Source organism: Hordeum vulgare, chromosome 2H (assembly GCF_904849725.1).
Source record: "Hordeum vulgare subsp. vulgare chromosome 2H, MorexV3_pseudomolecules_assembly, whole genome shotgun sequence".
NCBI classification, from domain to species: Eukaryota; Viridiplantae; Streptophyta; class Magnoliopsida; order Poales; family Poaceae; genus Hordeum; species Hordeum vulgare.
In genome coordinates, this window is record NC_058519.1 from 615872344 (window position 1) to 615882639 (window position 10296).

A 10296-nucleotide genomic window follows, 5' to 3' on the forward strand; every position below is an offset into this window, starting at 1 on the left:
GTGGTGTTGGGAGTGCATGTGATCTTGCTAGGGTTAAGTGGTAGTTTTGCACTACCTTGTGATGCATGTGATAATGGTGTGTGTGATGTAGGAGTGAGTGCTAGTCATTTTAAGCTCTTGCTTTTTAAACTCCTTTTCCCTCCTATTTTTCCCATGACAAAATTCCTTCTTCCCAAAAATGATTCTAAAATGTCTGGTGGTTAGATAAAAATGTGTTTATGAGGGGGTGCAATTTTTCTGGTTTGTTCTATGATTTTTAGAGGTGCAAATAAACTCAAAACAGTAGGTTAATTACTGTTTTGCATTTATTTCAAACATCACCAAATATTGCTTTCCTATTTTTCCCTATTGGGCCAGTATCTCTTATGTCTAGCAGGATTTTCCTTTTATTTTTTTAACCCAGTAGTTATTTTGGGTAATATAATTTTTTCCCTTCCCTGGGTGCATTTGTTTTTCAATTAATCTAATTGGTTAAGCCTCCTGTGTGTTATTTCTTTCCCTGGCCCATTAAGTCTTCTCCCGTGCGGCCCAGTAGGACTCCACCCCTAGCGACAGAGCCCGCTCGCGAGCCATTCTCTTCTTCCTCCCGACGTCATGCTCTACGACCTACGCTCCACCTCTCGATCACTCTCTCCTTGATCCAGCGGCTCGAGCTCGCCTCCCGAGACGTTAAAAGGAGCCCGGGACCCTCCTCCTCCGCCCTAGGGTTCCCTCTCCGTTCCCCCCAGCGCCGCCAGTTTCCTCCTGCCCTCGTTCTTCCCTGGTAAGTTTCTGAGAGGAAGCAGAGAGAGAGAGTGCAGCGCCTCCTCCATCAACCCGCCGATCCGTCGTCTCCGGCACCGGCCGCCATGTCCGGGGGCTCGGGGCGGCTCCCCGCGTCCCATTCCCAGCGTTAGGACCCCGTGGAGCGACCCCCCCCCCCCCCCGTCGAGCTCGTCCTCGTCAACGGGGCGAACCGGGAGTCTCCTTCCCTGCTTCGGTCTACGTCGGAGGAGCTTCTTCGGCGTCCTCCTCCCCGTTCGGTGCCCCATCTTCTCCCAAGGTGAGGCCGCGTCCTCCCCGTCCTTCCTCCGCCGCGGATCGGCTCGGTCCCGTCGGGCGCATGCTTCCTCTGTTCGTCGCAGCAGCATGTTAGAGGAGCAGTAGTAGCGGCTGTTCTGTGCCGAGCTCGTGCGTGCGTTGTCGAGAGGAGAGGCGAGGCGTAGTGGTGTAGCAGGGTGTTGGTAGCAGATCGACGTGTAGTAGCAGCAGCAGCAGCCGGCAGTAGGCGCTAGCAGTAGCAGCAGCAGCTAGCCGGTGCAACTTAGCAGCTGCAGCGACAGAGCACACCGCTGCCGTTCCGGGCAGCCAAAGGAGCGACCTTTTCCCGTGCTCAGGGCGGGAATGGAGCCCCTGAGATTCCCACGGGCCCCGCCGATAGTTTCCCCTGCCGGTGGTGGCCGGGAGTGGCGCCGCCAGCTCCCTCGGGTCCGGCCGCCGGCGGAGTTCATCTCGTGAGTGGAGTGGGTTTTACTATTTTACCTTCTTGTCTTAGCCAGTCTCCGATCCGTAGCCCAATGGTAGTGTTGCTCTGTCTTGTGCTTGCGCGTGTAGGAGGGTGTGGGTTCGAGTCCCCCCCTCGGCGCCTTTTGTTCTTCTGTTTTGATTTATTCCTGCAGGTAGCTTACCTTGCCTTTTCTCTTCTCTTGACCACAACTGGTGCAGCAGCGCAGTGGTGAGATAGTGGTGCTGGACACCAGGGGCCTGAGTTCGAATCCCAGCAGCCCCTGATTCTTTTCTTTTTTTTGCTTTCTTTTCTTTTCCTGCCTTTTAATTTCTGTTTCCCTAACTCCATACAAAGTGGTTTGTTAGTTTTGTGAATTCTTCTGATAACTAACTATTTTACACAGTGGGTGTGATTTTGTTCCTGCTAATATAGATAGGGTAGATTTAGTTATGTGTGTGTTTTGCACACTAAGAGGTGATGTGTGATCTTGCTATACTCGTGATGGTTTTGGTGGGTGCACCTTAGTGAAGAGGAGCCAACCTTGTTAAGGGCATGATGCTAGATGCCTTGACAATTATGTGTGTAGTGTTTGGAGGTGATTAGTTGCACTAGGTAATCTTGCATAGCCCTTACTTTTGAACTTTGGTGTGGGCTAAGTTGAACTTGTAGCTTTAATTGTTTTGCATGGAAATACTGTGATATGGGTGCCTCCCCCTCACCACATGTTTTGATGTGATGTGATGTTCTATGTGGCTCTATGTTAGCATGTGGAGGTGTGGTTCCTAGTTAAATTTGGGTAGATTGTTGTGGGGATTGCTCCTTGAGCATGACATGAATCCTAGAAAGATTCTAGGGGTGCTTGTGAGAGTGTGCACCATCACATGGCCATATGTGGGGGTGTGCATACCCTCTTGTTAGCTTAGAGTTTCTTTTGTTTTGAGCTGGATGCTAGTGCTTGTGAGGAATTGTGTGTGTTGGAGTGGTTGATGGGCATGACACAAACATGGGGTTCAAACCCCCATGTCACTTTGTCATTGTGTACATGAAACCCTCCTATGTAATTGTCATCTTAGAAGCATACCTTATGGGTTGCATTTGCACTTTGTTGAAACTTTGGGCTTTGTTTCCTTGGTATAGATGGAGCCCAAGGGCATGGAATTTTGTGTGTTAGTAGTATGGGTTTGTGCTCAACACCATAGAGGGGTAAAATACCTCTTGGTGACATGTGTGTGCAAACTATGCCTAGACAAAGTGGGTATGTGGCTGGAAAATTCCAGATTTTTGAACTCTGAAAATTTCACTAAGTCTGGAATGCTGGAAACATTTGCTTCCCCTGTAGATGAGGTTGTGCTGGTCATTCTGTTGGGAACTGGACTTAGTTCAGTGCTAGTGTTTTGAACCTGGTATGTTTGTGAAGCTTCCTGTAAATTGTCAAGTCATTTGGAGTCCAGTAGCTTGTGTTTTGATTGCTGTCAAAAATCTTCAGAACAGAAACAGAAACCCAGGTGCAGGAATTTTCACTAAGTCCTTGAGAACTGATGGTTTTGGGAAAGTTTGTGGCCTTGTACCTTCTAGGGTTTAATTCCTTTTGCTGTGATTCTTGCTTTAGCTTGTAGTGTTCTTGGTTGGCAACATCCACATATATTATTTGTCATATTTGAAGACCTGTAGCTATGTTGCATGTTGCTCACAAACAGCTAAGATGCAGAACAGGCAGATTACGTAGTTTTGCCATTTTGTTCAAAGTTTGTGTTTAATTGTTGTTGGGGTGTTCTACCTTGCTCCATTTCATTCATGTTGGGTTAATATATGTCTTGGCAACCTGGGAACACCAGATTTGTGCCAATGGTGTGTGTGGTGATGAATCTTTCACGTAGGGCTTCATATCGTGTTTCGTTGATTCCCGTTGATCCGTAGCTCCGTTTGCAAAGTTCTTTACATGGTTTTGCACTGTTTTTACGAGATGCATCTGTTCATATCATTGCCATGCATGTCCAAATAGTTTAGTGCAAAGTTCTGTCCAGGAACTTGTTGTAGTTTATCTTGCTTGTGCTAGTGTTAGAAATAGTGGTGCATGCTCAACTTTCATCTCATGCATCATGTGATTGTTGCATTTTGTGGTGCTGCTGTTCATTGGCTGTTATTCTTGTGTTGGGTAGCACCGGGAGCGGAGACCGAATACGTGGAGTCAGGAGAGTACGTGCAGGACGATCCAGAACCTTTCCAAGGTGAGGATATCACAGGCAAGATGACATGACCTTGATCCCATATCTAGACTTGTTATGTTAGTTTCGATTCCACGTCATATTGCTCGCTGCCTACCACTGAAAATATATTGCCTCTTCATATGCCATGAGCCCAAACACCTTACTCTTTCCTAGCAAATTTGCATGGCTAGGTAGGCTTGCTCAGCTACTAATGTTAGTATTGTTAGTTGCAGGTGTTTATAACTCATGAGTTGCCATGAGCTTGATATCATTATATTAATTTCTGTTATTTAATTAATGTATCTATATATTTGGTAAATGACGGGAGGCCTAGCCTTTTGCCGGGTGTCTTGTTCCGTTATTGCCGCCTTAGTTACCGGTTACCGGTGTTTGATTCCATAATGATCGCTCCTAACACGTTCGGGGTTGTTATGGGGACCCCCTTGATAAATCGCGTAGTGTTAAGGCTTGTCCGGCAAGACCCAACTTTGGTACTATTTGCTAATCACCTAATAATAATCTGCATAGGGAATAGCTACCCCGAGGATTCTAATCAACAACCCGGGTCAGTGCTCCTCATGAGTGTTGGTCCAAACTGAGCAGAATATGGGGCCACCACAGGGCAACCTGAGGTTTGGTATACCTGTAGTGTGACTCATCCGGCGTGTCCTCAGACTGAGATACGCGGCTCTTATCAGGGTCGTCAACACGTCGGGAGGTCCTGCTAGTCTTGTCTTGCCTTAGCGGTATATCTTGCGTATAGGAATCCCGGTGAAGCTTTGGTTTTTCCGCAGAGATGAGGTTTTCCTCTAAGGAATCCGACGAGATCACGAGATTCGTGATAGAGGATGCCTTTGCGGCCTGTGTTCGTTTGTGATGGACTAGTTGGATCACCCCTGCAGGGTTTAATCTTTCGGAAAGCCGTGCCCGCGGTTATGTGGCAATTTGGAATATTTTGTTAACATCCGGTATTAGAAAACTTAAACATAAACTAATAAAATATGCCAACTGTGTGCGTAACCGTGATTGTCCCTTCGAAGATCTCTCTTCGACCGGGAACACGGTGGGGTTATGATTGCCGTAGGTAGGTGTTCAGGATCACCTCCTGATCAAGCATTCTCGATCGTTAGCGTAGACCATTATCACTTCCCTCCCACGTAAGCTAGCCACTTATTCAATCTTAGGATGCAGCAGCCTGAAACACTTCACCCCTTCCTTACCCAATAACATGACTAGTTCTGGCACCAAGGTCTTAGATTGCTGAGTCCCCGTGGCTCACGGATTCCTCCGAAACTTCCAGCAGGTACAGGTACCCCAGAGTCAGATGATCCCGACGGCACCCAGCTGGCGTGGCAGTACGACGAGAAGACAGATCGCCTTTACGTGAACTATCCAGAGGACTGAGCCGTGGCCGTGATCGTGGGCTTGCAGCGGGTAGCATAGCTTTTTCCTCGTTTTGTAGTCCGTACCGGAACTACCTTGTTTGTATCTGCGTTGTACTCTGTATTATTAATAAGAAGACAGTTGAATCCCAGATTGTCTACTGTAATTATTGTTATGTGCTATGTTTACTTGCTTGCGAAACACTTAGATGCGCTTCTTTCCTATTCGGGGGCCTTGACCCCCAGATCGGAAAGGACCGCATCTTGGTCGTTACATAATCGCATGTGGAAAATTCAATTATGTAATCGTAATTTATTTAATTATTTAGCATTCTATTTTTGTAATATTTATGCAGTTATGAAGACAAACGGGGACATTGCATCTCTTTTTCAAAATTATGCAGCAAAGAAGGAGGCAGCGGTGGATGCTGCTACTTCTAATCATTCCCGTGATCCGGTTGAACTTGTGGTGGAAGAGGAGACTCATGAGAGAGTAATTGAGGAAATTGTAATTCCTATGCCACCGCCACCACCACAACCGTCTTCATTGCCACCAGTTTATGAAATTAATCGCCTTCCACATGATCTAGGTGAAAGACATCCCATTCTAAGTTATCCTGTTAATGATCAAGATGCAATTCGAAGAGCATATATTATTAAAGCTCCATGCAAACCTTTTGCACATGATTTTCCAAAAAGAAAGATTTACGGTAAAGATCGCCAATTCAATTATTGTTGGATGTACAATCATGATTGGGTTGAGTATAGTATTAAGAAGGATGCTGCATTTTGCTTTATATGCTACTTGTTCAAGAAGGGTACTGGGTCAGATGCATTTACTGTTGATGGTTGGAAGAATTGGAATATAGGAGAGAAAGCACTTCTAAAACATCTGGGTTCTAAGGCACATATTGCAGCTCAAGAGAGATACATTAGTTTAAAAAAATCCCATGGTAGCAATTGATTATAATATTCAGAAGTGGAGTGACGAGGATCTTCGTCTTTATAAGAAAAGGTTGACTTATTCACTTAGGTGTATCAAGTTTCTTTTGCATCAAGGGTTGGCGTTTCATTGACATGATGAAAGTGAACAATCTAGCAACAAAGGGAACTTCATTGAACTTTTGAAGTTTCTTGCTGGAAATAGTGAAGAAGTGAACAAGTATGATTTGGACAATGCTCGAGGTAATTGTACCTTAACTAGCCCAGACATACAAAAGAAAATTATTGACTGTTGTGCCTTAGAAACTAGAAAGAAAATAATTGAAGAGCTTGGTGATGAACCCTATGCAATTTTAGCTGATGAGTCCAGTGATATATCACATAAAGAACAACCCAGTTCTTTGCTTGCGCTATGTTGATGTATTGGGAAGGCCCTGTGAGCATTTTATTGGTGTTGTTCATGTAGATGATACTACCTCTGCATCACTTAAGGATGCAATTGAAGCTTTACTTGTTAGTCATGGCTTGACTATGACTCAAATCCGTGGTCAAGGATATGATGGGTCTAGCAACATGAAATGAGATATTAAAGGGTTAAAAACATTGATCATGCGAAAATCGCCTTCTGCTTATTATATTCATTGTTTTGCTCATCAACTCCAATTGGTTATTTTTGCTGTTGCTAAGGGAAATACTGATTGCAAGAGTTTTTTTGATCAAATATCTATATTGTTGAATATTGTTGGAGTTTCTTGTAAGCGTCATGACATGCTTAGAAATGCTAGGCTTGAGAATGTTAAGAAACCACTTGATTGTGGTGAGATTGAATCTGGAAGTGGGTTAAATCAAGAGATGAGTTTGCTTAGGCCCGGGGATACTCGATGGGGATCTCATTACAAAACTGTGTGCAGCATCATAACTATGTATGAAGCAATCCATGATGTACTAGTAGATCTTGGGGATGATCCTTCATCTAAGGATGATTGGACCAAAATAGATTTTGTGCTTTGAGCATTTGAGACCTTTGAATTTGTTTTTTTTGCACACTTGATGTATATTATTCTTGGATACACAAATGAGTTATCAGAGTGTTTGCAAAGAAGGGAGCAATATATTCTTAATGCAATATCACTTGTTAATATGGCAAAGAAAAGAATGCAAGAATTGAGGTCTGATGGTTGGCATAATTTTCTTGAGAGGGTCACTTCATTTTGTGACAAACATGGTGTTGATGTTCCTGCTATGGATGGTGATTATGTTCCTTATGGCAAATCAGCAAGGAAAGCTCGTGCTCGAAAGCAAACCAATGATGACCACTTCAGAAGAGAAGTATATATTGGTGTTATTGATCAAATAAGTCAAGAGCCTGATAATAGGTTTGACGAGATTAATATGGAGTTGTTGTCTTGCATGTCATCCTTCAATCCTTCTAATTCATTTGATTCTTTTGATACACAGAAGCTACGCAGACTAGCTGAGCTCTATACAAAGGAATTCTCAAATAATAATTTGCTCATGCTTGAATTGCAGCTACGTAATTATATTGATGACATGAGACAAGATGGTAGATTCAAAGGTCTAAACAATATTGTTGATCTCTCAGTTAAGCTTGTTCAAACAAAAAGGCACAAAGTGTATGATTTGGTTTATGAGCTCCTCAAATTGGTATTGCTTCTACCAGTGGTAACAACAAATGTTGAAAGGGTATTTTCTGCAATGGTTTTAGTGAAAACAAAGTTAGGAAGTAAGATGGAAGATAGTCTTTTGGATGATTGTCTAGTCACTTTTATTGAGCGGGATATTTTCTTTCAAGTTAATGAAGATGATATTATCAAGACATTTATGTCCCTTCGAAATCGTCGAATAAAATAGTCACAAAAATAGTATCATAAGTCTCTAGTTCACATGTATACCGATATTTTAATTATCAATATGATTTTTGAACTATTTATATTGTATTTAGTGGATGGTTTCAGCTTAATCCATGAATTTACGCCTTATCGTGTGTGATTTTTTTTTGGCCGGCATACCCTAATCTAAAATCCTAGATTCGCCAGTGATGGTGGTGTAGCTCAAACCAATGATTTTGAAGCACTTGAAGAATAGGTTGAAACCCCGAAAGATCAAGGTATAGTTTAGCTTATGAATTTTTTATGGATGCATCGGAATCTACAAGATCATCACGTGCACATGTAATTACTTAATGTTTTGGGGAAGCATACAGACCTATAATGAAAATAATAATAAAAGATAATTGATTGTGCACATTAAATAAATTTAATGTATATGATATTTTTATTCGATACCAACATTTATTATTTATGTATGACATTAATTTATGTGATCGACGTTTATGATTTTACATAGATTTAAAAATACGAATATAAAATATACACATGCAGGAGCAACATACGTGGGGCCGGATAAGGCCCGAGTTGCTCCGTCCGGCTGTAGACGCTACCGTATGTTGACGGTGATGTGCGCAGGGTATGAGGTCTGTCAGCTGGGTCACTCTGGAAACATGGACGGTATTGGTATTTGTACTGTATGTGTTACACGTACGAGTTTGTTTGTCGTTTTCTTACGGCGGCATATGACGGATGGGCCTGGCACGTAAACGTAAGGTGTACCCCGGAGGACCACCAGAGCCAGGCAGCCTTTTGACGAGAGAAATGGCGGATGAAATCACCGGCTGTTTGGCCGAAAGACAAGATCTTTAATTTCTTTATTAGTCATGTACAGTATATGTGGAACTTTATCACTCATGTTGAGCACATTGCCTCTTTGCTTTTCTTGCTGAAGCGAACGTCTACATTTCGTTCACGTCCAATCCATCATTTCGTCACTAATTAAGTAACGGAAGGGAATCATTTGTTTTGTCTCCAGAGTTCCCAAGTTACCCCCCTCTGCCCAACTAGTAGAAACGAACAGGACCGTTGGTTGGATGGGTCTCTGCCTCTGCTGTATGCACACACAGACACAGTAGAAGGCAACGGCCTCCAATATTATTCAATTTTTATAACAGTAACGGCCTTAATTTCCCATAATACAGCAACAGAGGCGATCATGTTCGTGGGCCAAAACGAATAAAGCTCAATTATAAATCTTACTAATACTGCGTCCACTGTTATGGGTGGAAGCATGCATCCGTGCGAGTATATGTATGGAACAATAGAAAAGACCCCAAGAACACAGCTGAACTGATGAGAAAATTGAGAGAGCTTCTGTTATGCCTCTCCCTTTCTTTCATATCGACAGATTATAGTACACCTTACGCGACGCAAGAACAAAAAACCAGTGATAATCCACCCACAAAACAAACTCTTCTTCTCCATCTTCGGAGATCGCTGCGGTTCAGGGGACGGCATAAGATCTGGACCTGGACCGCCCAACTCATCGTCGAGCTTTTGTTCACGAACTGCTTGCTAAAAAGATGAAAATCCTACGCTCGGCTTGGTCGCCGGAAAACCGCCCTGGCTACCACGCCCACACCGGGATCCTCGGGGTGCTCTGCTTCCGCTGCTGCCTCTGCCGCTGCTCCTCCGCCCTCCCGGTCTGATTCGACCGCTTCTCCCTCGCCTCGTCGATCTCGATCTGCTCCTGCCTGCACTCCTCGCTGCAGAAGGGCGTGTCACCTCTGCAAGAGAAATCAACCAAGCCACCATCAGAGACAATTCTTGGGCGGAGGTAATCCAAAAGGAGGGATCATGGAGGGTAGGATGTTGGTAGCGTGTATTCACCTGTACATGAAGATGTCTTTGTTCTCGGCGAGGAGCTTCCGGCAGCTGAAGCAGATGTCCAGGTAGTGGTGGCGGCCGAGGAGCTCGTCGGCGTCGTCGCAGGGGTCGCAGAAGAGCCGGCCAGGCCCGGGCTTCCTCGGCGAGGACGCCGGCTTGATGGGCGAGACGGAGTGGCTGAGGCAGCCGGCCTCGAGGTCACCGTAGATTTCCATGGAGATCGATGGGGTTGTAGTTTCCTTCTGCAAGCTGGTAATGCTTCTCTTTCTTTTCAGCTACTAGTAGGAATGAGTGAAGGGAGTGGGGGAGGAGAGAAGAGAAGCGAGACATCCCCTTATATTAGGGAGGGTGGTGTGCTTTTCACTTTGGCCCTCTGTGTTAGATGAAATTACGCTTAGCACTCAAGATGTTGAGCAAGGTTGCTCCCGTTGTATTTTTTGGATGTTTATTTGCTAAACTTTGTGAGTTTGTACTTGGGCGAGATAAACAATAAAGTTGCCGTTTCCCAGCACCCCCCCCCCCCCCAAAAAAAGGATTGCATT

General features: G+C 44.4%; 1 protein-coding gene across 1 annotated transcript; it reads right to left on the reverse strand.

The window, feature by feature from the left end:
* Positions 1 to 9218: 9218 nt before the first annotated feature.
* On the reverse strand, positions 9219 to 10072 carry LOC123430816 (FCS-Like Zinc finger 3-like). Its single transcript, XM_045114654.1, has 2 exons — positions 9758 to 10072; positions 9219 to 9654 (listed from the first exon to the last, which is right to left on the reverse strand). Exons 1-2 carry the CDS (start codon positions 9967 to 9969, stop codon positions 9495 to 9497), a joined length of 372 nt encoding a protein of 123 aa, XP_044970589.1. The 5' UTR covers positions 9970 to 10072; the 3' UTR covers positions 9219 to 9494.
* Between the last annotated feature and the right edge of the window lie 224 nt (positions 10073 to 10296).